The sequence below is a fragment of the Myotis nattereri genome (genome assembly GCF_964212035.1).
Source record: "Myotis nattereri genome assembly, chromosome: 13".
Classification (NCBI taxonomy): Eukaryota; Metazoa; Chordata; class Mammalia; order Chiroptera; family Vespertilionidae; genus Myotis; species Myotis nattereri.
The window spans coordinates 58594366-58621805 of NC_138088.1; the positions used below are offsets into that span (position 1 = coordinate 58594366).

General features: G+C 51.3%; 1 protein-coding gene and 1 long non-coding RNA gene across 3 annotated transcripts; one reads left to right on the plus strand and one right to left on the minus strand.

Moving 5' to 3' along the window:
• Nucleotides 1-3982: 3982 nt before the first annotated feature.
• MKI67 (marker of proliferation Ki-67) lies at nt 3983-27440 on the plus strand. Of its 2 annotated transcripts, XM_081104746.1 has the most exons (14): nt 3983-4161; nt 6002-6080; nt 6168-6283; nt 9036-9102; nt 10316-10361; nt 10807-11805; nt 13095-13270; nt 14267-14585; nt 14675-14793; nt 14894-15065; nt 16446-16601; nt 17485-23456; nt 24257-24685; nt 26041-27440. In XM_081104746.1, exons 1-14 carry the CDS (start codon nt 4070-4072, stop codon nt 26104-26106), a joined length of 8808 nt encoding a protein of 2935 aa, XP_080960872.1. In that variant the 5' UTR covers nt 3983-4069; the 3' UTR covers nt 26107-27440. The 2 variants fall into 2 exon arrangements, with proteins under 2 accessions (XP_080960872.1, XP_080960871.1); XM_081104745.1 differs by having other exon boundaries at nt 24257-27289.
• Nucleotides 5865-14677, minus strand: LOC308528881. The gene is made up of 3 exons (XR_013996739.1): nt 13179-14677; nt 12712-13015; nt 5865-6407 (listed from the first exon to the last, which is right to left on the minus strand). It is a non-coding gene; the product is annotated as an uncharacterized lncRNA (long non-coding RNA).

Genomic DNA, 27440 nt, shown 5'->3' on the forward strand with positions numbered 1-27440 from the left:
CCTCCCCTCCCCTCCCCTCCCCCACTCCATTCCCCACCTGTCCCCGCTTCCCAGCCGCCTCCTCTCCACACCCCACCTGCTCCCTGTGGAGCTTTCCAGAACATCCCGGAAGCAGACGACTCCACCACGGAACAATGCACAGTCTGTGCAGTCCCTTTGCATCTGAGTCTCGCTCCCAAACTCCATGGGAAATGTCCTAAGTCCTGGACCCAGCTGCTCCGCTGGGCCTTGCATCACACTCACAGGCAGGGAGGTCACTGAAGTGCAGAGAGGGGTCTGGCGCGTGGGTGGCAGGAAGACACGCGGCCACCTGCTGCCCGTGGCTCGCGGACCACGCCACGGTACCCTCCGAGCCTCAACTTCCCATCTGTGACATGGGGAGGATTCTTCTCCCCGGAGATGGGCACGGAGGTTGGTGAGATAGTGCAGGAAACGGGATTGTCATCCAGGCTGGCCACAGCGTCTCTGGGCCCCTCCCAGGCTGCCTGTCTCCAAGCCCAGGGTCTGAAAAGGGCGATGACCACAGCACACCCGCCAGGTGGGAACATGGAACCGTCCTTTGCCTGATGTCGCATCCACGCGGCCCGACGCGGCCCGACGTGGGCTGTGAGCACCCTTCTGAAGCCAGCGCCCAGCTCTGCTCTGCACCTTCCGGCTCTGACCTCTGCGCTCACTCCCAGGGAGCCTCCGCGGCTACCGAAGGGCCCGCTGGCCCGGCCTGGTCGCCAGATGGCGCTGCGGCCCCAGCGATGGTGCTCGGTGTCACGAGGATGGGGAGGGGGCAGCAGGAGGCAGGCAGAGAGGGGTGCAGAGGGGCGCAGGCGGGGACTGCGCCCCCCTCCCCCGCCCAGGGCTGCCACTCAGACTCCCGCCTCTATGACCGAGGAGGAGGGGCTGATGAAGGTGTCTTGATCCTTTGCTTTCAAGAAGCCAAAAACTGGATTTTTGTTTGAAAAGCTGCCAATTCTTGTCATTTAAATTTTTAAATAAAAACCATTTGTGGACGAAAAAAAGGGGTGGGGGTGGTCTGTGGCAGTAACCTCACAGGGTGACTGTATCCTGAATTCCTAACTGGGCAGGTGATGGTGGGCCGTTGGCCCCAGGCCTGTGGCTCTAATAGAAGGCCTGCCCACGGTGTCTGTGCCACGGGGGAGGGGGGGGGGGGCTCGCACACCTTTGACATAAACCCGAGCTCCCAGGAGAGAGTGGTCATCTCGCTGACTCTCCCACAATCGAATCCCCGCCTTGCTTTCTCCCATCTTCTTCCTTCTCTCTTTACTTTCAAATGCATAAAAGAAACTATTTTCCAGAGCATTTGAGATCTTGCTCCCCAGCATATTTCGTCAGTTGGGCTCAAATAAACTCTTACAAAAATTCTCTAGCCCGGCAGGTGTGGCTCAGTGGTTGAGCCTCGACCTATGAACCAGGAGGTCACGATTTGATTCCCAGACAGGGCTGATCCCTAGTAAGAAACATGCAGGAGGCAGCCAATGGGTGATAATCTCTCATCATTGATGCTTCTCTCTCTCCCTCCCCCGCCCTTCCTCTCTGAAATCAATAAAAACATATTTTTAAAAATTCTCTATAGGTTTGGATGTTTCTGACATCTACATCCTTTCCTAAGAGGTGATGAAGGACATGGGGGGGGGGGGCGGCTCCCTCCTTCCTCACACCAAGCCCTGCCTCTGGCCCCTCTCTAGCGGCCCCTCCCCTGCTCACAAGGACACCAAAGCCAGCCTCCAGGCTTCTGTCTCAGGCCACATCAGCCCTGCGGGGGAGGCCTGTCCTGATCCGCCCCCCCCCCTCAGGTCTGTGAGTCACAGACTTTTCACACCCCCTGCCCGCCAGCGGCTTCTCAACTTTCGTTGGGGTTAGGACTGACTTTTAAAGTTCTACTGACTGGAGAACAAGAATTCATAGATTTGTTAAATAAATTGACAACGGAAACTCTAAGACATTAACTGCTAAACAAGGAAATGGCAGAAAAAGGTGACTGTCAGAAAGACGAGATGTTTAAACGGAAAGAAAAGGGCTCCACCTCACAGTAATGTTTAAATTCAAGTGGAAACACAAGCCCAGCTCTGGCGTATCACAGCAGCGGGAACGTGCACATGTGAATGCACATGATGGTGATTAGCTGAATAATTACAAACACGTCATTTGTCCGTTTAAAGCCACGATGCACTCATTTCATGTTAACATAAACAGTTTTTTCTAAGTAGGGAAACGAAGAGCATCGTTTTATATTTTTGCAATTCTCTGTAGTGCCTGATTTAGTAAAAGGCAGCTGGGTTCTCACTTCTGCTTCTGCATTCGGGAAACCCCAGCCTACACCCTGAGAACACGAGAGAACGGGCCCAGAACTCAGGTTGGTGCTATTGCAGAGGTGGTTTCCAGCCCACGGGGTCCCCAGGCCACCCGGTGAGAGCCCCGATGGATGGCCGTGCTCCAAGGGGTGTGGGCGAGGGGAGGGAGGTGACAGGAGGGGCTGGTAGGTTTTGGACCCGTTCTCTTAACCACACGCGGACCCACAGAAGTCCCCCTCCCCCGCCAGGCAACTGGCACCACGGAGAAACCCTGTGGTTAGTTGGCACTCACCCACTGTTGCCACCCACAAGGTTTTGCATTGGAGAATTTTTTCTAGGAGGAAACCATCGTAACCTGCAAGGATAGCAGTAGTGGTTAGGCAAAGGGTGGCTTCCAAAGCCCAATACTCTGCTGCCTTAAAAAAATAAAATAAAATAAAAGGGAAGGATGTGTTCATTACAAATGCAGCCTCCGGGTTTATTAAGAGAAAACACAAATGTAGAACCACGTGACCTGTTCAGTGTGTTTTGGGAAGAAAATAACACATGTATAACCGGGAAACTGCTGATAATAATTGGTTATCTTTGGGGACATACAGAAACTTAAAGAATGTTTAACCTTCCAGCAAAGAACAGCATATTGCGTACAAGTGTTCACTGTACAACTGCATTTGGTCCTTAAAGACGGGGCTGCAAGCGGGGCTCCCGCGCGTTCGCTGTGGCCCGGCGGGGGGGGGGGGAGGGGGGGGGAGCGCCCAGAGCCCGCTTCTTCCGCGGCGCCCGCCCGGCCGCCTCTCTAGCCCCGCCCCGCCCCGGGCCCTCGCCCCTCCCCATTGGTTGGATGCCGCCCCGCCGCGTCCAATCGCAGCGCTTTGCGCCAAATTTGAATCGCTGTTTTGGTTTGAATCGGGGGACGGGGCGGGAGGCTTTCCGCGCCTGCGTCGCCGACGCCGCGCAGCTCGTGGACGCGGCTGGGCGGGCACCGGGCACCGGGCACCGGGGAGGGCGCCGGCGGGGGGAGCGGGCTGCGGCGGAGGTGGGCGCGCGCCCGGGGCTGAGGCCCCGACCCTGTAGCGGGGCGGGCGGTGGGCGGTGGGTGCGAGTGGACGCGGGGCGGGCTCCTCACCGCGCGGACTTGGATTGCGCCCCGACGAGCAGTGGACGCACGGGTGGCGGTGCAGCGATTCGTCGGTGAGTCTGGGCGCCGCGGGGGCGGGGGCCGGAGCCGCGGACTCCCCTCCGGGCAGTGCGAGAGGCGGGGCTGGAGCCGCGGCGAACCCTCGGGGCTGTGCCAGGGGCGCGGGCCCAGCCGCGGTGACCCCTCGGGGCTGTGCCACGGGCGCGGGCCCAGCCGCGGTGACCCCTCGGGGCTGTGCGGGGAGCGCCCCGGAGCGCGGCCGCAGGGGTCTTGGAGGGAACTCCCGGGGGACGGGACCCTGGCGGGCGGCGTCCTGGCCGCGGGTCTTTGAGGGCGATGCTTGCAGGAGGGCGACCGGGGGGCAGCTCAGGGCCTGGCGGGGCTCCCCAGCTGTCAGGCGGGGGCCAGGGCGACCGGGCACCGGTGCATTGCGCAGTGAACCCCAGTCGCCGACTTACAAGCGGCTGCTTGGCTCTTTGCTCTGAGAGTAGCGCGCCCTCCCCCAACCCGCGTTTTCTGTTTCTGTTGTTTGATCCAGTGCGTGGTCCTGCGGGGAAGAGCTGCTCGCTAGGTTTGCTTCCGCCTGACCTTCCCATAAGGATCGGTCGCCAATTCTCGTTAGAAAATGGGCCCGACAGGTCGCCTGGTGACCATCAAGAGGAGCGGGCTGGACGGCCCCCACTTCCCACTGAGCCTGAGCACCTGCTTGTTCGGGAGGTGAGCCCTGCGCACGCGTGAGAGACCTGAAGGCCCCAATTCCAAGTGACCAGGCCGGGCCTCGGCCCCTCCGCTGTCGCCTGGCTGGGCACTTCCCTGTACTGTCAACTCCGGGGAGCGGTTCATTACCAAACAGAATTTCAAGACAATGTTTGTGTGTTAACTGGTGCTTCAGGCAAACATACGTGTTGAAATTGATTTGATGCGCATGTTTAAATGGAGGAAAGTGTAGGTGGTTGCAGTACCCTGACTCCCTTCTGTAGAAGACGGCCGTGTTCATCTGAAAACCCTGGGAACACTGCCGAGCAGAGGCAGGAAGGAGGCTCCTGTCCGGCTAGTGTTGTGAGAGCTTCCCTTCCTGTGTCACCCTGTGGGCGGTGCATGCATCCGTGAGCAGAGAGAGGTCGGGGTGCTGCCACCCGCCCGGCCTGTACCGGAGGGTCCCCACCAGGAAGCATTATGTGGCCGGAAAGGTCCGCAGCGTGAGGTTAAGAAGCACTCGCTGCGGTGATCCCAGTTGGCAGTCTCCTGCCAAACGACCTCTCAGTGCTAATGAGACAGTCTCTCTTCCTGGAACTCTCTCACCTAAAGAACAAATCATCTTTCACTTAAAGTAGCTGTTCACTTTTCATAGCGTTTCTAAAGAAAAGAAAATGTTTAAAAACATGTTGGTGTTGAATGGCAGTAACTGTGGTTATTATACAGCATCGATGAACGTTTTTATGCACGATTTTGTCATTTAGAAACTCATTAGTAAGTGTTTGGTCGTGGGACATGGTTGGGAAGAGAGATCTTAGACTCCAGAGGTTCAGGTTGAGAACAGAGATGAGAGTCTAGAGTTGTTCAAACTCTAGTTACTAGATGGTAGCGGGGACCCCCAGCGGACCTCACCGAGGGCCTCTGATGGGTTTCTGCGGGTTTGGGAAGTCTCCCTCTGCTGGCGCTAGCTTTTTGTGAAAAGACAAGTCAAATCTAGAGAATGTGAGTTGTTGTTTTTTTGTTGTTGTTGCTTTCAAGTTAGTACTTTTAGTGATAGATTTGTGCGTCTGTCAGTAAATGGACTATAGTTTTAAAACAACAGTAACAAGCTCACAAGTAGTAGCATTTACTGTGTGCCAGGCAAATGATGACATGCATAACTCATTTTATTCTCTGAAGAACACCATGATATAGGTGCTAATGTAACCCTGTTTTTGTCTATAAAGAAACAGGCACAGAGAGGTGCTGGCATAAAATACAGCACTTTCGGTGATGATTAAACCTTGAACTATACATGACATTACAAGTGAACATAAGCCTTTTTGTTGGGGAAAAATGAAAGCAGGATTAAAAGTAATTTTCATTCTCAAAACTGATGTAAAATATTCCTTTAGTTGGGTCTTATAAGCATAGATATTTTAGTAAAAGGCAAATCAATTTTATATTGTAACTAGAGGCCTGATGCATGAAACTTGTGCAAGGGCCTTGACCCCTCCCCCTCCCCTGTCTGCCCACCTCTGCCTGGAGGGAGGAGCGGGGCGAGGCTCTGCTACCCCACTGGCTTTCTCTGGAAGGAAGAACATCCTGTCTAATTAGCATATTACCCTTTTATTATTATAGATGTTTTTCTAGTGTAATTATCTTTAAGTACTCTAAGTTTTAAAGATTTAAAATAGTTGCTTATACAATACTTGTAAAAATTTTTGGCAAAATCTAGAGAGCATTGATGTTTACCCAGTTTATTAGTTCTTTATGTCATTACATTTATAGATCATAGAGTCAGATGCTGTTTTATTTTGAAACACTGATGTAATTTTTAAAATGCAACAACCTAAAAAAGTCTTCATTCTTTTCAATCCAGGGGCATTGAGTGTGACATTCGTATCCAGCTTCCTGTCGTATCCAAACAGCACTGCAAGATTGAAGTCAGTGACCAGAAGGTTAGCGGGGCCTGGGGGTCTATTTTAAAAAGTCTTCGCTCACTTGTTACCTAGGCATTACACATTTCCCCCTTTTTCTACTTTCAGGCAGTCTTGTTTAATTTCAGTGCCACAAACCCAACACAGGTGAATGGATCTGCTATCGACGGGCCCGTGCAACTCAGGCACGGGGACGTGATCACGGTCATTGACCGCTCCTTCAGGTCAGTGGCCATAGGGGGCCTCCTGGCGCTCCTGGAGCCAGCCTTGCAGGCCTTCTGCGGTTCTCCTCAGGGTGGGTGAATGTCCAGGTGTTTGAGATGGAATTTCTCCACGCTGATTCCCGATCTGAAATCACAGGGACATATGCGGCCGACGTAATCCAGTTCAAGGATCTGAGAACCCATCATGCTGCCCGGGAGGGGTGACCTGGTCCTACGGGAGTTTCACTTTATTGGAGACTCTGCAAACGTTTTTTAGTTTATTATTTTAAACTAAAAGGTATTCATAGAGGAAGGTACAAAACAAGTCAGGCGTGAACAGCCCTGTGGACATCACCTGTTATGGGCTGAATGCCTCCCCCTCCCCCAAATATATGTGTCGAAGTCCTCACCCCTAGGACCTCAGAATGTGAGGCAGGGCTTAAGGGCTTTTAAAGAGGTGGTTAGGTAAAATGCAGCCGTTAGAACAGGCCCTAATCCGATCTGACTGGTGTCCTTAAAGCAGAGGAGATGAGGACACACAGAGAGAACCAGGGGAGCAGGTGCTCAGAGGGACAACTCTGTGTACAGGTGGCAAAGGGAAACCATAGCAAGGCGAGAAGCCAGCCCCAGAGGAAACCAACCCTGCCGACACCTTCACCTTGGTCTTCTAGCCTCCAGAACAGTGAGACAAGAAATTGTTGAAGCCACCCAGTGTGTGGTGTTTTGTTACAGAAGCCCCAGCAAACTAACCCACCACCTACAGCTTACTCAGAAGATGTCTGAAGCTTCTCTCACGCAACTTCTAATCACTGCTTATTTCTCTGACCTCGCTTTCTGATCGCACGAAAGTCTGGAGTTTTACTGCGTAAGCCTGCATCCCTAACCACTGTGCCTTTGTCTGTCTATTAAACTCCATCAATTTGTAATAATGATGGACATGTTTGTAACTGATTTCTTCCCTTATGGTGGTGGCATTCAGTGCATGGACGTCCTCACTGCATGAGTATTTCTTTGAAATAATATAGGGTGTCCCAAAATTCACGCAAGATTTGCAATTCAATTCAATTGCAACTCTTGCGTGAATTTTGGGACACCCTATATATACAGTTACCTACACAATCTATTCACTTTGGATGGACGTGTGAGTAACTTCATGTTTGAAATGTGTGGGGGTTTGCTTTGTGATACCATAGGGTTAACTTTTTACTAATCTGTGTTTGAAAAGAAGGTGTGTTCTTCAGCTGTTGGGGGCAGTGTTCTGTCTATGGTCTGTGCCCATTAGGTGCAAATTCTAGAATCACAGTCGTTCCGTTCCCCCCCCCCCCCCCCCATCCCCGATTCTTAGCTACTGCAACCAGCGAGTGAAAATCACACATCAAGGGCATTTTGTTTTTCGGCTCTTGTCAGTTTCCTTTCTATGCTTGGTGGCTCTGCTCTCCACGTGTTTAAGTTTAGAATGATCCGGTGGGTGAGGCTCTATCATGTGTCATCTTGACGTGTTCTGTGCCTGTAGTGGTGCTTTTGATTAGGATTGCACACTGCTTTTTTTTAATCACATACTTTGAACTTTTCACAATCCTCAAGGTTGAGGTTGTCTCTTGGAACCAGCTGTTGGGGGCACGTTTGTTATCGTCAGTCTTGTTGTGGGTTTGCTTGGTCTCTGAGAACAATGTTTGTCTGTTTTTTCTGAGTTGGCGTAGCCTCTCCAGCCCTCTTCTGGTTGCTGCTTGCAGGCATACCTTTCCCACCCTTTTCCTGGCATCCTGTTTGTGTCTTTGAATCTAAATTGTGTCTCTTGAAGAGACGTGTAGTTGGATCATTTTTCACCCGTTTTGCTGAGCGGAGCTCTGCCTTCACTATGGCCTTTGGTAAATACTAGTACTGTCTCTTGCGCCTCCTGGCATCCGGGCATTTCTTTTACTGTGCTTGTTGTGAATTTGCTTCATTTTTAAAGGGTATGTTTATTGGCTAGAGAGCTCTAGGTAGGAAGTATTTGATGTGAAGCCGAGGCCAGAACTATTTCCCCAAAAGGAGCTGCTGTTCAAGTTCACATTACTTGAGATGACTGACTACGTCCAACAGTGAGTTGGAAACGGGTCTTAGGAAGAGGACTGGCTCCAGAGCTCTGCTCCCTGAGAAACCATCCCAGAATCCTCGCTGCTCCCGAGGGCACTCGGGTGGCATCTAAGTTTGAATCAGGCCCTTTCACCAGGTACCCAGGTTCTGCCTGCCTTTTACGCGGCTGTTCTGTGATGCGGAGCCCGCGGTTTTGTGAGGGCAACGATGCGTCTTGCTGGCTATCTCTCATCATGCTACGTGCCCGCCTCTGTTCAGACACAGGTGGAATAAGTGGGGGCTGACGAGATCAGAGTGCTTTCAGGGTAGCACATAGCTCTAGTCTCTGCAGGAAGCGACGTCACAGAGGTTCAGGCATCGGCCGCCCCTGGCTTCCTGGTTAGCTTTCCAAGCCATCGGTTGATTTCCTTCAACGTAAACTAGCGGGCACCAATTCTGTTCCCACTGCAGTAGGTCCGCACATAGCAGGTACTCAGGGAGCGTGAATCATACAGGCTGGTCAGTGCTCAGAAATGAATCCGGGTGCCCAGCCTCGGACTCCGGTGTTCTGAAAGAAAGTCAAGGCAATCAACTCTAAATTTATTTCCAGGAATAGGGTAGCATCTTGAAGTTTGCTCCTTATTCCTTGGATATTCATCAGATACTCAGGCTACAGGTCAGTAATCTGAATATGTGTCTGTCATTCTGTGCACTTCAGGTATGAAAGTGACAGTCATCAGCACGGAAGCAAGTCACCTGAATTTCCAGGACAAAGACGTGAACAGGTGACGGGGTGGGGTGGTATCAAACTTCGGGCTCTGATTCTTTTGCATGAAGACAGGAAATCATTTATGTGCACACTGATGACCAGTTTCTCACAAGGGAGGGTGACGTACCAGTTAGAATAGGAGAGTGTAACCAAGGTATTAAAACAAGGTGAACTTAGATTACTTTTTTTTCAATCCTCATCTAAGGATGTTTTCATTGATTTTTTTGATTTTTTTTTTTAATGAGAGGTAGGGGAAGAGAGAGAAACATCAATATGAGAGAGAAACATCAATCGATTGCCTACCATACGAGCCCCAACTAGGAAATAACCAGGAGCAAACCCACAACCTAGGTATGTGTCCTGACCGGGAATCGAACCTGCAATCTTTTGGCTTATGGGACGATGCTCCAACCAAGTGAGCTACCCGGGCAGGGCAAATTTTACTTCATTTTTATGTAGTCATAAGTGTTTTGATCAAGTTCAGGTTGGAAATTAGAAACTGGCCCTTCCCATGGGAAGTTTGAGAAGCCACATGTTAGATATCAAGAAATTGGAAATCGATTAAAGAAAAGTTAAATTATTTGCCTTTGGATATATTTTGTGATATCCCCTCCCTCTTAATTATTCAGATGATATATTTTTCTCCTTCTTGGAAACAATACTGGACTTTATATCTTAAATACATGTCATTCTGTGGTTGCTCCTCGGCCTCTAGAACATTCTCTGGCAGCACTGTCAGGGGTCCAGGTGGGTGTGCTGGGGCTGGTCCTGTGCCCCGAGTGGGTAGTGTCTGCCTTAACTTCTGGGCTCAAACACACCCTAGGTGTCTGCCAGCCAAGAGCACACAAGCGGAGTGGAGCCCACAGGTCCTGTGCTGATTTCTGGTGAAACCGAGTATAAAGTCAGTAATTCTGTGCCTTTGGTAGGTTCACGGGTACTGAGTGTCGGTGATGTTTAAGTTTAACTTCCTTCAGATGATGAAGGAAAAGAAGTCTGAGGAAGTTATAACAACTCACACGCACCCCATCACTATGTCTTTTAAATCAGCTAAGAAATACTTGTATCTGAGCAGTAGCACCTGCAAGTCTCAGGCTCATTTCTCAGTTTCCCAAAGTCATATAAGAACAGTTAGGCAAAGATGCTCATCGATAGATAGGATATTTTCATGAACTTGGCTGTCGGTTTCGGAAAAGGCACTAAATGGCTGTTCACTCTTTACCAATTCACAGGCATCTCCGAGTCGGGTCTCAAGGTCTAGCTTCTCTTCCAACCCCGGTAAGTAGTTTTTCATTCATTCCAGATCTGCAAGGCCAGTTATCTTAGCATAATGACAAGGAGGGGACACCAGTGTCACACATGTCCAACGTCCAGGCTCAGGCAGACCCCGAGTTAACTTTCTTCTCCAGTCATGTGGGGGCTTATTGGAGAATCCACACGTAAATAAATTGTCTTGCTCAGCTGTCTGCTGAATTCTGAGTAGAATAATAGCATTTTATCTCAGATTAGCTACAGGAGACTAATGTGATTTACTTATTTGGATCAGATCATAATATTAGTATCAGAATACTGTTCTTACCATTTTGGGACACTCAGTAACGTGTAGGCTAAGTGAAGAGCTAGGCGATAAGGTAGTTTGAAACAGTTGTAAGATTTGAATACTGCACACGTAACCATTGAGAACATCTGGAACTTGTTTCTTATTTCATGTCTCGCTGTCAAGATGGGAAAGTTCAAGATCCCAGTGCTGCCCGCTCACAAGTCACTGAAGAGGGTGGTTCAGGAGGGCCCCGGGAGCGCAGGGAGCATGTCGGGGCGACCTGCACCCCCTCACGTGGCTCAGAAGGTCCCACTACCAAAGGCACAGCAGATGTTGGTTCCTCAGAGCCCCCTGGAGATAACCACGGAAACGCAGCCGGTCCCCCTGCTGGGGGATTCGGAGCAGGTTCCCGTGTGACCCCCCGGAGCTGGAATAGGGGACAGGGTCTGGAGAAGGACGGAGCAAATGAGTCTCCCTTTCGGAAGCTCTATGAGTCTATGAAGGAAGAGTTAGATGTGAAATCGGAGACTGTTCTACAGAATCGTAGGAAATCGGGAGCACGGGGTCATTGTGCATCAGAAGCCGAAAGCGCTGGCGGTTCACAGAGCGCGATTCAGTCACGGGTCTCGCCCAAGTCCAGGCGGAGATCTGGTCGGAGCAGCCAGACGGAGGCAGAGAGAGCGGGTGAGGGGCCGGGTCAGACTCTCGAGGCCACCGCGAGTCCCAGCATCCCCCCCACAGAGATGACCAAAGCCAAGACCCCAGTCCAATGTCCACAGCCCAATTCCTCCCGGAGACGCCGGAGCGGAGACCTGAGTGTCACCGCTGGGGGTGAACCTGTGAGTCTGCAGCAAAGCGAAGACCTCGGGGCAGGCAATGCGGCGTCTGCTCCCAGGAGGCTCTCGGCCAGACAGCAAACACCCGCCAAAGGAGAAGGCGCTGGCGACCTTGGAAACACAGCAGAAAAAGTCTTTTCCAGAAAAAGGAGAAGGAGCCTGTCTCCCAGTGTCGGCATTCTCACCACAGGAACAGACATTCCAAAGCAGACCCTGCTCTCCCCGCTGCTGGTCCCCGCGGAGCGGAAGGTTCCAGGCAGGGCCCTGGGCACGCCCAGGCCGCAGGGCACCTCCGGGTCACCGGGCCTCGGTGCACTGGATGTCAGCAACGTTGGCGATTCCCTTAGTAAGTTTATTTCACTTTAAATTCATTTTCCCCCGAACGTTCACACGTACCTGTGATCTGTGTCTAGGTATGAATTTGTGACACGCCTTTCTAAAATAACAGTTTGCTCTGTGGCCGAGGAGCCAGGGGACTAAGGGGACAGCCAGGCATCTGTGTCCCTTGTCCACGCCGAGAGCTTTGTCCTGAAGACCTGGCTAAGGGGACAGGGAGTGACGGGAGGTGCGGGTTGTTAGGGAAGGACCGACATAGCAGGGGCGGAAGGCTGCTCCGAACAGGCTTGGTTCTATTCCAGCCACAACCTAGAAAGGAGAATGAGCAGCATCGCTTTGCCCAGGCAGCTCCATTCTGAGGGACAAGCATCTGTGTCCTATGGGCTTGATCCAAGTCAGCGGCGATCCCTTGGGAAGCTGTTATTATAGGGTGGCCCTCGGGTATTTGTTCCCACGAGCTGCTGTGCCGGGCGCTGTTTGGGGAGCTTTCCCGACATCCACACCTTGACCCTCCGTGCCTGCAGCAGGAGCGCCCAGCAGGAGCGTCCGCAGGCCAGGTGGTGGAGATAACGGGCAGTTCTCTCTGTTCTGCAAGTGAGGAAGCTGACAGCCTAATGCCCCCAGTGAGTGGCGGAGGCAGGGCCTCTGTGGCCCCCGTGGCTCCTGGGCAGCCTGCCCTCTGCAGGGTCTCCGGGCATCTGACGCGGCCCTGACCGCACAGGCTGTGCTTCTGCAGGGTGCGTAGTGCAGAGCCGTGCGGGTCTGTAAAACGAAACCTCCAGGTTCACGGTGTTGATTGCTGGTTTGTAAAGATGTGTGTGTCGGGGGGGGGGGGGGGTGGTGCGGGGGGGGGTTGGGGTCCCGTGAATTGCCTGTGAGAGTCACCTGCAGAACTTTGCCAGCTCGTTCTACTCACCGTGCATGTCCAGGTGAGGCCCCAGGATGTGTCTTTTGGGAAAGTTTTCTCGCGTCACTGCTAAAGCATCCATCTCCATCAGCCCTGGCTCCACGGTGAGCGCCCCTGCGTCAGGCCGATCCCCTTAGGAAGCTGTGTCCAGGCAGGAGTTTTCAGCGTTTTAAAGAACATCTCTATACTGTCGAGTTGGGCCAGGCGTTTTAATGGTTTGGCCCCGATCTGTCATTTGCTCTTGAAGCACCTTTAGCTTCCCTGGCGTCACCACAGAATGAAGGTATTTCGGCACCAGGAGTCACTGGTTTGTCTTTAAGATCAATTGGAAACAAGTCATAAGTACCAGGATGGTTTTTCATTCCCTTTCCCGTTTGCATTCATTCCTTTAGATAAGACTGAGGGGAAGCCCTTCAAAAGAAGGCGGGTCTCCTTCGGGGGTCATCTGAGACCTGAATTATTTGATGAAAACTTACCTCCTAATACACCTCTCAAAAGAGGAGAAACGCCGATGACAAGACGCTCTCTGGTCACCCACACTCCGCCCGTCCTGAAGAAAATCATCAAGGTACGTTCCCTAGCTGGCTTTCGCCCTCCTGTCTGATGGCTCACGTCCGGTTACCTTCTCTCTCCTAGCTGCTCCCACGAGTAGAATTACAATTAAACCTCCTTTCTAATATAAAGTAACAATAAAAAGTCTAAACGAGCTCATTCACCCGGGTGTTGCAAACAAACACTTGGTTTCTCCCCGCGGCTGGGAGGTGGCACCGCACAGGTGAGAGCCCGCGGGTAGTCCTGCACAGCCTCCTGCCGGCCGTCTCCAGGGCGGGAGGGCCACTCTGGCTCACAGTGACAACTCCAATGAGAAGAGTCCGGGGACATCAGGACACATGAGCACAGGGCGGCTGCTTGTTCTCCAGGAGTGTAAGGCGAAAGGGAACGCTTGGTTAGGAACACGCTGCGATTCTCACCATCAGCTGCTTAGAGCTGCAGTCAGCTCAGGGAGGCTGGGCTTTCATTGCTGTTCATACGCAGAGGCACACAAGGGGTGTGTGGCCTCTTCCCGTTTTACACCGGCTCCCGATAGCAGCCTCCTTTCCCGCAGGGAGGCCTCAGGAGGCCGCACACCCACAGGTGCCTTCGCTGGGACTCAGGGCACAGCCCTGGCCTCTCCTCGGGCGGTTCCCTCCATCTTTCCTCCTCAAACACCCCAGGGAAGGCTTGTTTGCTGCTTTTTTCTCTCTTTCTTTTTTCTTAAATGGCGGGGGACAGACTCTCACCCCCACCTTGCTCTTGACAGCGGGTGAAATGTTTTGGTGCTTCAAGATTTAAACAGCGAAAATTCTTGGGGTGTGTCTATTCAAATCCAGCTTTGTTACAATTATTCAAGAATTGGGGAGCAGTACAAAGACTTTCCTATGACCACCAGACGTGCTTGTTTCTGGTTTGTGGGGGTTCTTGTGCTTTGAAAGAGTGTCAGTTCTTACTCGGGTGAGTCATCACAGAGGTTCCAGAGGTGCCGCGTTTGTAGGAAGCTAACTTGGGAGCGTTTCCATCTCGCCAGGAACAGCCTCCGCCATCAGAAAAGGGAGGATCTTCAGAAATCCGTTTGGAAGTGACCACGCAAAACATGTTAACGAGCTCCCAGGTGCACAGTCCCCCGAAAATGTCTCCACTTGCAAATGATGGTCGCCGGCGGTCCCTCAAGTCGCCTGCCTCGAATGGCAGCAAATCTCCACATCAAACAGATGCTCCTCAGAGGGGAGGGAGGCGGAGCAGCAGCGGACCTGCCAGGAGGGCCTCTGTGGACCGCGGCCAACATGGAATCCTGCAGACGATTCAATCCCGGCGGAGGAGCGGAGCCTCGGAAGCCAATTTGATGGGTTAGTGTCGTGGGAATGCATATGTTTCGGGGTGAATTTTCTCACTGCTGCCAGCGCTGGGAAGTTTCACCTCCTTTTCCTTTCGACAGTGGCGAGATCGTGGGCAGACGTCGTGAAACTTTGTGCCAAACAAACGCAAACTAAAGTTGTGAGACATGGTCCTCCAAGACCGCCGAGCAAAAGGCAGAGAAGAATGAACACCCCAAAGGTCTGTGTCCATGGTGCATGGCCGCTACCATCATGCTCTCCGGAGTTACCTTCCGAGCGGCTGTGCTTTAATGTTTCGTGCTCTCTTGCCTTTCTTCCAGAAGTCTCTGGGCAGTGTTCACAACGAGTTCAGTACAGGCCATGCTGCCTCTCCCTGCACCATCGTGATAGGGAAAGCTCACATCGAAAAGGTCACCGTGCCAGCTCGGCCCTACAGAATGCTGAACAACTTCGTGATCAACAAAAAAATCGACTTCAATGAAGACCTTTCAGGTAAAATCATAGGCATGTCTCTCTTTTTAAAAAAATATATTTTATTGATTTTTTACAGAGAGGAAGGGAGAGGGATAGAGAGTTAGAAACATCGATGAGAGAGAAACATTGATCAGCTGCCTCCTGCACACCTCCTACTGGGTATGTGCCCGCAACCAAGGCAAATGCCCTTGACCAGAATCAAACCTGGGACCTTTCAGTCCGCAGGCCGACTCTCTATCCACTGAGCCAAACCGGTTAGGGCTAGGCATGTCTCTTTTAACCACAGCCCTTAGCTCTGGGAGGATGTGGATGGGTGTCTGTCTGCAGAGGGGTACAGGAGACCAAACGATCCAGTCAACTTCTTGGGGTTAGGATGGTCCAGGACGAGAAAGCTGCATCTGGGAACAGGGACAGGCCCCTGGCACCTTGGGGATCACGTGTCCTGCATGAGGTAGGCATGCAAGGCAGATGCACACCTTTACCTCAGAGAGCAGCACAGGTGTAAATAAAGCTGGAAGCTGCTCTCGGGAAGGAGATGCTCTTGCTCTTATAATTGTCCCTTCCCTGCACTTATACGAAGCAATTTCCCAGAGTTGGAGCAACTGGTGTGAGCAATGTTTTGCTTCAAGAGTTCCTTTTTTTCATGTCACTTAACTGTTTCATGAATCAAAGGACTGTGAAGTTTTCTTTAAGCGTGAATAATGTTGAGCCAATGTTGCCTTTCTCATTAGAAGAATCCTTATGATTGTAGCAGATCTGAACCATGGCCAGACCCAGGGTTAGGGTTTCATGCCACCAAGTTGGACCAGTGGTTCCCACTTTGGATACTTGTGGAGGGAGATGAGGCTTTAGCCTGTTAGGCGGGCTCTTTTATTTATTTCAGGGCAGGTTGTAACATAGAAGAGTTGTCCTCGGAAAAGATGGGGATGTTATAACCTGACAGTACTAAAATGGACAGCCCTGTGTCATTTTTAAAGTTGGGGGACGTTTCACTTGTACATAATTAGTATTCAGAGTTGCATAACCTCAGGCATTTTGAAGGCAGCACAAGGTCACTAGGTCTCTGGGTGCCTGGCAGAGCAGGCAGTGAGGGCGGCCGCCATCCTCCGGCCAGTGCTCAACTGGGCACAACGTCGGGAGACAGACAGCTTCCTTTGCTTGCTTTTCTTTCCAAGGGGAAAGGCAAAGAAGAGGGAGCACCTATGAGATTTTACCGTCCTATCACCCTCTTTTAACAAAATGATTTTATTATTATTAATGTATCTCCTTCTCCCCGGAGACCCTCTCTCCCAGGAGTTCTAGGGTGTGATTCCTCGGTTGTGTGTGGGGACTGACATGGTTGTTTGCATATATAAGAGTGATCTGTTCATTGTTTTTTCCACTATTTCCATATAACAGGGTTAACTGAAATGTTCAAGACCCCAGCAAAAGAGAAGCCACAAACAATGAACATAGGTCCCACCACTTTTTCAAGTTCAGAGGACTTGCTTGGGAAAAAGTTTCAAGCACTTAATTCAGAAGAAAAAGCTCTGCTCTGCACCCCAGAAAAGTTTGGTTGGTTTACTTTTTTTTTTTTTTCCTAACTCTCTTGATGTCTTCCATAGAACTGCAGATGGGGGTGTTGTTGTTTGTAACAGATATTGTATTATTTCTCTACAACAGGTACTCATGATAAGATACCATTTCCAGCTTCTCTGTTCTATTGCTTTAGGGGAAATCCCTATCCGCGGGTGAACCCGCACTGGCATTCAGTGACTTGAGTGGAAAGGAATATGCCTTTAATAATCAAACCACCTGTGAACACGTTTGCCTTCTTTATTATAAGTAAAGAGGGCACTAAGCAGAAAAGTGTAATCTCTCTCACCACACTTATATGTAAATTACTCAAACTCACAATAATTGCACATTGTCCAAGTGTGGGCGTGAGATGGGAGGAATGAGTCTGTCTTGCTCTCGTTTTGTACCATGTGTTTTAGAGTGAGCTCCTTGCCACACTGCACAGGCTCCCGTAGGTGAAAAGTAGATGTTGCCAGTGTGACGTGGACACTAAGTGGACGTTGCAGCCATATTATTGCATTGGTGGTTCAAAAAGGAAACAGCTGGTTCTCATGTTTGAAGGAAACAGGTCACTGAGATATGGCGGGGCAGCCTTTAGGAGACCCTGCTTTGGGAATTTTTTTCCTGATCTAATCCCTGTGGATTCTAACCACCACCTATGTATGAGCCCACTGTATACCGCCAAATACCATTATTCTTAAACGTGCATGATTCATATGTCAGACAGATTTATAACCACACAAGCAGATTCATATTGTTAGTAAGGTGGAGAGGAGGGTGAATTATTGCCTCATACACAATATTTCCTGAGGGTAAAATACCAAATTGGTTACAACACAATGAAGAGAATATATTTATTGTGCTTTTTTTTTCCTTATAGGAGAAAATGTGTACCTCAGGGTTCAGAATGCACCAGAAGGGCCATGGGATAAACAGTCTTCAAGCCCAGCCTTAACACAACAGTATGTTACAGTAAATGGAAATATGAAAACCCCACGATCTGAGACAGAACCTCCGAAGGCGGCATCCAGTACAAATAAATCCAGGAGGTCCGTGGAGCTCAGAAATATACAGGTGACAAGTGCAGAATGTGAAAAGGATGACAAAGAAGTTGACACTGTTCAGAACATCTTGGGAAGATGTCTGAGAAAATCATCAGTACAAGCACAACTACCAGAGGGAGAGATGAAGGAAAGGGAAAGATCCTTTGAAACATGTAAGAAAAATATTGAACCTAAAGAAAATTCTGAAAAACTAATCACTGTGAGGAGATCAAGGAGATCATCAGAGTTGAAATGTACACCAAGAGCAGGCCTGATCCGCATCCAGAGATTGCAAGAGACAGAATCCAAGGAAGACCTGGAGGGCATCCACAATTTCCTCCAAAACCCAAGTCATGCTGAGGAACCAGTGGGTACAGAAGCCAAAACCATACTGATGCACTGCAAATCTCCACCATCAGTCAGCACACCAACCAAGGTGAACACACATATCAAGACTCCTTCCCAGAGAGTGAATGTAGATCTCTCAGACCTCAGGAAGCCCACACAAACCCCAGGGAACACAACCGATACACAAAAAGAACCAGTAGGTGGTGACAAAAGCATGAAAGAATTTACGGAAGCTCCAGAACAGAAACTGGATTCATCAGAAAATGTAACGAGAAGCAGGAGGACGAGGTCAAGAACACCCAAGAGGAAGGTTCAATCCATAGAAGACCTGGCCGGCTTCAAAGAGCTCTTCCAAACACCAAATCACATCGCAGAAACAGTGATTGATGACAAAACCACCAAAACACCCTGCAGATCTCCAAAACCAGAACCAGTCAGCACACCAACCAGCACAAAGAGACGTTTCAGGACACCTCTGGGGAAAGTGGACGTGGAGGAAGAGCTCTCGTCACTCAGGAAGCCAACACCAGGGGAAACCACATACTCGCACAGAGAGCCAGAAGGTGATGATAAAGGTATCAAAACATTTAAAGAAACTCCAAAGCAGAAACTGGACTCAGCAGAAAATATAATTGGGAGCAGAAGGTCAAGAACACCCAAAAAGAAGGTTCAACCCATAGAAGACTTGGTTGGCTTCAAAGAGCTCTTCCAAACACAAGATCATATGATGGAATCACTGACTGATGACAAAACCACCAAAACACCCTGCAGATCTCCAAAATCAGAACCAGTCAGCACACCAACCAGCACAAAGAGACGTTCCAGGACACCTCTGGGGAAAGTGGACGTAGCAGATGAGCTCTCATCACTCAGGAAGCCAACACCAAGACCAAGGGAAACCACACACTCGCACAGAGAGCCAGAAGGTGATGATAAAGGTATCAAAGCATTTAAGGAAACTCCAGAACAGAAACTGGATTCATCAGAAAATGTAACTAGAAGCAGGAGGAGGTCAAGAACACCCAAGAGGAAGGTTCAACCCATAGAAGACCTGGCTGGCTTCAAAGAGCTCTTCCAAACACCAAATCACATCGCAGAAACAGTGATTGATGACAAAACCACCAAAATACCCTGCAGATCTCCAAAACCAGAACCAGTCAGCACACCAACCAGCACAAAGAGACGTTCCAGGACACCTCTGGGGAAAGTGGACGTAGCAGATGAGCTCTCATCACTCAGGAAGCCAACACCAAGACCAAGGGAAACCACACAGTTGCACAGAGAGCCAGAAGGTGATGATAAAGGTATCAAAGCATTTAAGGACACTCCAGAACAGAAACTGGACTCAGCAGAAAATGTGATTGGGAGCAGGAGGAGGTCAAGAACACCCAAGAGGAAGGTCCAACCCATAGAAGACCTGACTGGCTTCAAAGAGCTCTTCCAAACACCAATTCACATCACAGAAACAGTGACTGATGATAAAATAACTAAAACACCTTGCAAATCTCCAAAATCAAAACCAGTCATCACACCAACCAGCTCAAAGAGGTGTTTCAGGACACCTATGGGGAAAGTGGACTTGCAGGAAGCGCTCTCAGCACTCAGGAAGCCAACACCAAGACCAGGGGAAGCCACACATTCACACAAAGAGCCAGAAGGTGATGGTAAAAGCACTGAGTTATTTAAGGAAACTCCAAAGCAGGAACTGGACTCTGCAGAAAATGTAACTGGAAGCAGGAGGCGGTCAAAAACACCCAAGAGGAAGGTCCAACCCATAGAAGACCTGACTGGCTTCAAAGAGCTCTTCCAAACACCAATTCACATCACAGAAACAGTGACTGATGACAAAATCGCTAAAACACCCTGCAAATCTCCAAAATCAGAGCGAGTCAGCACACCAACCAGCACAAAGAGACATTTCAGGACACCTCTGGGGAAAGTGGACGTGGAGGAAGAGCTCTCATCACTCAGGAAGCCAACACCAAGACCAGGGGAAACCATACAGTTGCACAGAGAGCCAGAAGGTGATGATAAAGGTATCAAAGCATTTAAGGAAACTCCAAAACAGAAACCGGACTCAGCAGAAAATGTAACTGGAAGCAGGAGGAGGTCAAGAACACCCAAGAGAAAGGTTCAACCCATAGAAGACCTGACTGGCTTCAAAGAGCTCTTCCAAACACCAATTCACATCACAGAAACAGTGACTGATGACAAAATCGCTAAAACACCCTGCAAATCTCCAAAATCAGCGCCAGTCAGCACACCAACCAGCACAAAGAGACGTTCCAGGACACCTCTGGGGAAAGTGGACGTGGAGGAAGCGCTCTCATCACTCAGGAAGCCAACACCAAGACCAGGGGAAACCACACAGTTGCACAGAGAGCCAGAAGGCGATGACAAAGGTATCACAGCATTTAAGGAAACTCCAAAACAGAAACCGGACTCAGCAGAAAATGTAACTGGAAGCAGGAGGAGGTCAAGAACACCCAAGAGGAAGGTCCAACCCATAGAAGACCTGACTGGCTTCAAAGAGCTCTTCCAAACACCAATTCACATCACAGAAACAGTGACTAATGATAAAATAACTAAAACACCTTGCAAATCTCCAAAATCAAAACCAGTCATCACACCAACCAGCTCAAAGAGGTGTTTCAGGACACCTATGGGGAAAGTGGACTTGCAGGAAGCGCTCTCAGCACTCAGGAAGCCAACACCAAGACCAGGGGAAGCCACACATTCACACAAAGAGCCAGAAGGTGATGGTAAAAGCACTGAGTTATTTAAGGAAACTCCAAAGCAGGAACTGGACTCTGCAGAAAATGTAACTGGAAGCAGGAGGCGGTCAAAAACACCCAAGAGGAAGGTCCAACCCATAGAAGACCTGGCTGGCTTCAAAGAGCTCTTCCAAACACCAATTCACATCACAGAAACAGTGACTGATGACAAAATCGCTAAAACACCCTGCAAATCTCCAAAATCAGAGCGAGTCAGCACACCAACCAGCACAAAGAGACGTTTCAGGACACCTCTGGGGAAAGTGGACGTGGAGGAAGAGCTCTCATCACTCAGGAAGCCAACACCAAGACCAGGGGAAACCACACAGTTGCACAGAGAGCCAGAAGGTGATGATAAAGGTATCACAGCATTTAAGGAAACTCCAAAACAGAAACCGGACTCAGCAGAAAATGTAACTGGAAGCAGGAGGAGGTCAAGAACACCCAAGAGAAAGGTCCAAGCCATAGAAGACCTGACTGGCTTCAAAGAGCTCTTCCAAACACCAGATCACACAGTAGAACCAATGATTGATGACAAAACCACTAAAATATCCAGCCAGTCTCCACAACCGGAACCAGTCATCACTTCCACCAGCATGACGAGACAACTCAGGACACCTCTGGGGAAAATGGATGTGGAGGAAGAGCTCTCAGCTCTCAGGAAGCCAACACCAGGGGAAACCACACACTCGCACAGAGAGCCAGAAGGTGATGATAAAGGTATCACAGCATTTAAGGAAACTCCAAAACAGAAACCGGACTCAGCAGAAAATGTAACTGGAAGCAGGAGGAGGTCAAGAACACCCAAGAGGAGGGTCCAAGCCATTGAAGACCTGGCTGGCTTCAAGGAGCTCTTCCAAACACCAGATCACATCATGGAATCATTGACTGATGACAAAACCACCAAAATACCTTGCAAATCTCAAAACCCAGAACCAGTCATCATGCTAACAGGTAGAAACAGACGTGTCAAAGCTCCTCAAGGCAAATTGGTTGTAGAAGATGAGGTCTCGGCACTCAGAAGACCCACACGCACACTGGGGAAAACCACAAGGTCCCACAGAGCACCAGAGGTTGCTGATAAAGATACCAAAGTGTTTATGGAAATTCCAGAAGAGAAATCGGACCCTGCAGAAAATGTAACTGAAAGCAAGAGGAGGCCGAGAACACGTAAGGAAAAGGCCCAGCCCCTAGAAGACCTGGCTGGCCTCAAAGACGAACCAGAGACTGTTGTCAAAACCACTGAATTGTCCTCCACATCTCCACAGCCAGAAGCAGCCATGCCAGTGCGCAGGAAGAGGCAGGTCAAGGCCCCTCCCGGGAAGGTGGACAGGGAGGAAGATCTCTCAGCTCCCAGGAAGCCCACACGGACGTCAGCAAAAACCACGAGGTCCCACAGAGCACCAGAGGTTGCTGATAAAGATATCAAATTGTTGAAGGAAATTCCAGAAGTGAAATCGGACCCTGCAGAAAATGTAACTGGAAGCAAGAGGAGGCTGAGAACACGTAAGGAAAAGGCCCAACCCCTAGAAGACCTGGCCGGCCTGAAAGAGCCCTTCCAAATACCAAGTCACACAGAAGAACCAGAGACTGTTGTCAAAACCACTGAAATGCCCTCCAGATCTTCACAGCCGAAAGCAGTCATGCCAGCACGCAGGAAGATGCAGGTCAAGGCACCTCCCGGGAAGGTGGACATGGAGGAAGAGCTCTCAGCTCCCAGGAAGCCCACACGGACGTCAGCGAAAACCACGAGGTCCCACAGAGCACCAGAGGTTCCTGATAAAGATATCAAATTGTTGAGGGAAATTCCAGAAGAGAAAGCAGACCCTGCAGAAAATGTAACTGGAAGCAAGAGGAGGCCAAGGGCACGTAAGGAAAAGGCCCAGCCCCTAGAAGACCTGGCTGGCCTCAAAGACGAACCAGAGACTGTTGTCAAGACCACTGAAATGCCCTCCAAATCTCCACAGCCAGAAGCAGTCCTGCCAGGGCGCAGGAAGAGGCAGGTCAAGGCGCCTCCCGGGAAGGTGGATGTAGAGGAAGAGCTCTCAGCTCCCAGGACATCAGGGAAAACCATGAAGTCCCACAGAGAACCAGTAGACATCAAGGCATTCAAGGAATCTCCAAGGCAGAAACTGGGTGCTGCAGAAAACACCGAGGGCAGCAAACGCCAGCTAAGATCACGGAAGGGAAAGGCCCAGCTCCCAGAAGGCCCAGCCCGCTGCCAACAACCCTTGCAAAGCTCAATTCCGGATGAGGAACTGGGCATAGGAGCTGAGAGCGTTAGAACTCCAATGCAAGCACCCGGCCAAAGCAAAGCTGCAAAGCCCAGAGGAGTCCTCTGGGCCCTGGACGTAAAGCCCGTGGAAGACCAGGTGGGCAGCAGAGACCCTGTAAAATCCCAAAGGGGGAGCAGCGTTTCCCTGCCCCCCAAGAGGAAGCGTGAAGATGGAAGTCCCACCAGAATGAGGAGGCTGCGCACTAGCACACGAGCACAGGACCCTGCAGAGGAGAAGCCGCCACTGAAGAGACAGCGGGCAGCTCCCCAAGAGAGGTGTGAGCTGCCTGAACCCCGGGGCGTGAAGAAGAGGCGGGGAGCTTTGGCAGAAAGCACGGAAGACATGCCCAGTGAGGACATGAAAACTAAGAATAGGGGCCGACGAGCACCGGGGGCGACCTCCCCGGGCAAGGTGAGGCTGGCTGCTGCATAGTGACTGGTTGGTGCTCTGGGGGGGACGTTCTCCGTTTCCCCATAATTGGTAGATCGGAAGGAACCTGAGTTTATGTGGGTGCTCCTTCCGGAAGGGTCTGCCATGAGTGCTGAGTACCTGCGGGCCCAGCGGAGAATCCTTTGGGCACCTCTAGAGAGACTAGGCTAATTTGGGAGAAATACAGCTAAAGTTATCACTGCAGATTTTGACAAGATTTTTCTCGGGGACTGAATGAGCTGTGTTCATCCTCAAAGGTGTAGAGAGAAGGGAACAGCTCGGCCTGTTCAGACCCCACAGCCAGGAGTGCGGTACCTAACCAGTTAGAACCCTGTCCGGGAGGGATGTCCTCAGCAGAATGTAACTGTCAACTGTCAAGGTTTTCAGTAGAGCAGCCACTCCTTAGGGAGAGGAGATTGGGGACTTCCGGCAGCAGGTTTCCCGGTTCTGCCTTAGCCGTCCTTGAAGCCGGAGGCGTTCATTCACTGCCCGTGTTAGGGGCGTGTTCCTGTAGTGCCCTGTGATGCCTGTAACCAGACCTCACATATATGACACTGTGACTGAGGTTTATACCAAACTCCTTATGGTTTATCAGTAGAAGTGGTGATTTCTCCAAAGGAAACAGTAGTTATCTTAGGTTACTGGCGTTTTAGAAGATTAACCCATGTAAGACGTTCAGATGAGTTTCCCTCTGAGTTCAGTTTGGGTTTTCCTCCATGTTGGGTGTTCAGATGTGCATCACTTATTCTTGGCATTTTGTGGATGTCTTTTCCGTTTTTTAGGAAATGTCGCTGCGTTCCAGACTCCCAAATAAAGCCAGCAGCGCTGAGCAGACACCTGAGAGTCTCCTAACAGCGGACAAGGTGCAAACAAAGAGGCGTGGGAAGAAGCCCGTGACGGCCTCCCTGGAGGCCGAGAGTCAAACCCCAGAGGATGGAGCCAGGAGCTCTGCTTCGGGGGACACGGTCCCTGAGAGGAGAACGCGCCTGAGACCCGGGAGACGGGAGAAGGCGCCCTCGCCCAGCGCGGCCGGGGAGACAAGTGTGGAAACCCACGGGAAGACTCGGGAAGAGAGAGGACCCCGACGTGCGGGCTCCACACACGTGAGGGCACGGAAGGTGACAGTCCCTCCCACCGGGGACACTTCAGAGAGTCAGCCCAAACCGAGAGTGACGCGGAGCGCCAAGCGGCCTGCGGAAAAGTCACAGCAGGCAAGTCATTTACTGCTTCACTTTTTAAACGGTTTTTACTTTATTTTTTTTAATAGTTTTTTTTTTTTTTTTAATCCTCACTCGATGTTTTTTCCATTGATTTTCAAAGAGAGTGGAAAGGGTGGGGTGGGGAGAGAGCGAGAAACATCGATGAGAGAGAAACAACATCGATTGGTTACCTCCAGCACGTGCCCCAGTCAGGAGGAGGATAGAACCTGCAACCCAGGTACGTGCCCTTACCTGGACTCGAACCCACAACCCTTCTGTGAGCAGCCTGATGATCTAAGCTTGAGCCATGCCGGCCAGGGCACTGTTTCGCTTTTTAACGAGCATAGAATGCTCCTGTTGCAAAAGCAAACAAACGCGCTGCACGCGCGGGCGGGCTCCGGGTTCCGCAGCACAGAAGCGCGGGTGTGAAGCGTGAGTTTTGTCGCTGTGGCTGTGGCCGGTGCTGTCTGTCCCGGGGATTCCCGTGCCAACAGCGAATTCACATTACGAAGTCGTGGGTCAGCAGCCGGGACCTCGTCCGGCTAGTGCTTCCCGCTGCTCACTGCACCCCTGGTACTGGCATCACAGGTCTCCAGGCTCCCGAGTTCAGGGACTCACCAAGGCCCAGAGGTGGCCCTGTCGGGTCCCCATGGGGTCCCTTTGGAAAGCTAGAATGACTCCACGTCGGGGGTGTCCCAAGGCACCTCTACTCTTAGGAGTCCCTGGTCAGTAGGAAGGGCTGTGTCCTGTCACCCTCCCGAGTCAGGTGCCATCTAAGTTAATGGATGGTGAGTGCCCACCGCCTTCAGACTCACAGCCCGAGAGCTGTCTGCACGGGATTAAGCCCACGAAGCAGGATGGCACCCACTCAGCATTCCTCTGGGGAGCCCTCCATTTTGCTGGGTTCAAAGAACAGGCTGAAAGGTCCCCTTGCTGCGAGGGGGACGCAGTTAGAGACCGGCGTCCGCGGGAACTTCCTGCTTGACCAGCGGCTGTCGGGTCCGGCACCCATTGCATAGGCCCTGACGTGGGTCCACCCACGTCCAGGATGGCACCGAATGTCCCTGCCCCTTAGAGTCACGAGGGAACAGGCACAGAGCAGCTGACGTCAGCAAAGACACAGACGGATCTGGTTCACGGTGGTTTGGTGGCAAATACAATAATTACTAATAACACAAGCGTACGCCTTTCCCGTACTCACTACTGTAAACCTGCATTTTGTCCCCAACCCTGGATTCTAAAACTCATCTCCAACCTCCAAATCCCTTCTGGGAAGGGTCGCCCCAGGGAGGGTTGGGGCTCACAGGGCGGAGGGGGTACAGAAGTCCTCGCTCTAAGTGACCGGAGCTGCATTTCTTCCCAAACAGGAGAACGATGACGCGGGCGGCAAGAAAATAAGGACCCGAAGCCGCCGGGGCCATGACGATGTTTAGCTCAGACGTTCGGGGGGGGGGGGGGGGGGGGGGAGTAGGAATGCAGTTTAGTGGTAAGTTCTAGAACAATGTTTGCTGTGAATTTAAACATGGATTCTGTAAATAATGCTATCCAGGTGCTTAAGGGAAGAAAGCTTTTAAAAAATTTCTGATACTCAATAGTCTATTCAAAAACCCCGCCTGGAGTTATGAAGGGGGACTCCTGGGTCCCCAGAAATAACAACTTAAGGCGGGTGGGGGGTGGGAGGGGAGTTTGAGCCAAGCTGTACCCTTCAACTTTGCCAATGCAGCCCTGAAGTCGACCTCTCCCGGTCAGCCCCGCCCCGGGCTCTAGCACTTGCATTGTAAATGCTTCTGTGTTTGTCTGTGTTTCCGTCAGGACCCCAAAGGCAGGGCCCTCGGGAATAGATAGGAAGGGGTAAGGGAAGACTCCTGGTGCTTCTAGATGTGTCTTCACGGTGCAGAGGCCTGTGTCGGTGCCCTGGGGTTGGGTGTCTGCACAGGGCAGGCTCATCCGGGACTCCAGTCACTCAGGGAATAAACGCGACCCGGAGGATGGCCTGTGACCCCATCTTCAGGGCGCAGGAGTCTGGCAGCCATCCCTGGGCCTATTGGTGGCATGCCTTTTTCACGTGGTATTTGCCTAAACTAGGACTGCGCTCATCTGAGAAGGACCCATCCACCCTCCCATCGGCCAGGGGCTCGGTTCTCAGGCTGACACCGTCTTAGCTCCCAGTGTCAGGCTCCCAGATAGAACGACGGAGCCGAGCAGACCTGAGGTTCTCACATCAGCAGAACAGGTTAACGTTTTCTGAGCTGCTGCTGGCCCTGGGCCAGATCATCTGTGCTTTTTCTGGCTGCACCTGTCGGCCTAGGGTGCTCTGCACCCACCGGGGACAGGAAGCAACACGAGCCATCTTAACGCAAGGCCATTTCTGACGGCAGCAGGCACCAGGGTCCTTCCCCGAGGGCCCGCCCTCTCATTGCGAGGCCGTACCTCCCAATGGAGGGCATACCTCCCAGTGGAGGCTGTACTTCCCAGCTGCAGGTCAAGTCCAGACTTCCTTCCGTTTCAGGCCTAGACATGCATCTAACTGCTGGCATCTCTGTTTTTACGTTCCACTGTGTCCTGTCACCTGTGTGTCCCCTGGTCAGAAAATAGCACATCTCCCGTCCAGTCGCCTCCCCATTCACCCGCCTTGCCGGGCTGAGGAGAGGATGGAAGGAGGTGGCTGTCCCCGAGTGTGAGTGTAAGGGCCGTGTCTGTCTGTGCCCTCCTGTCCTCTGTTTCTGGCGTGGAGCCATGTTCATATAAAAATAAACCTTTGTTAATC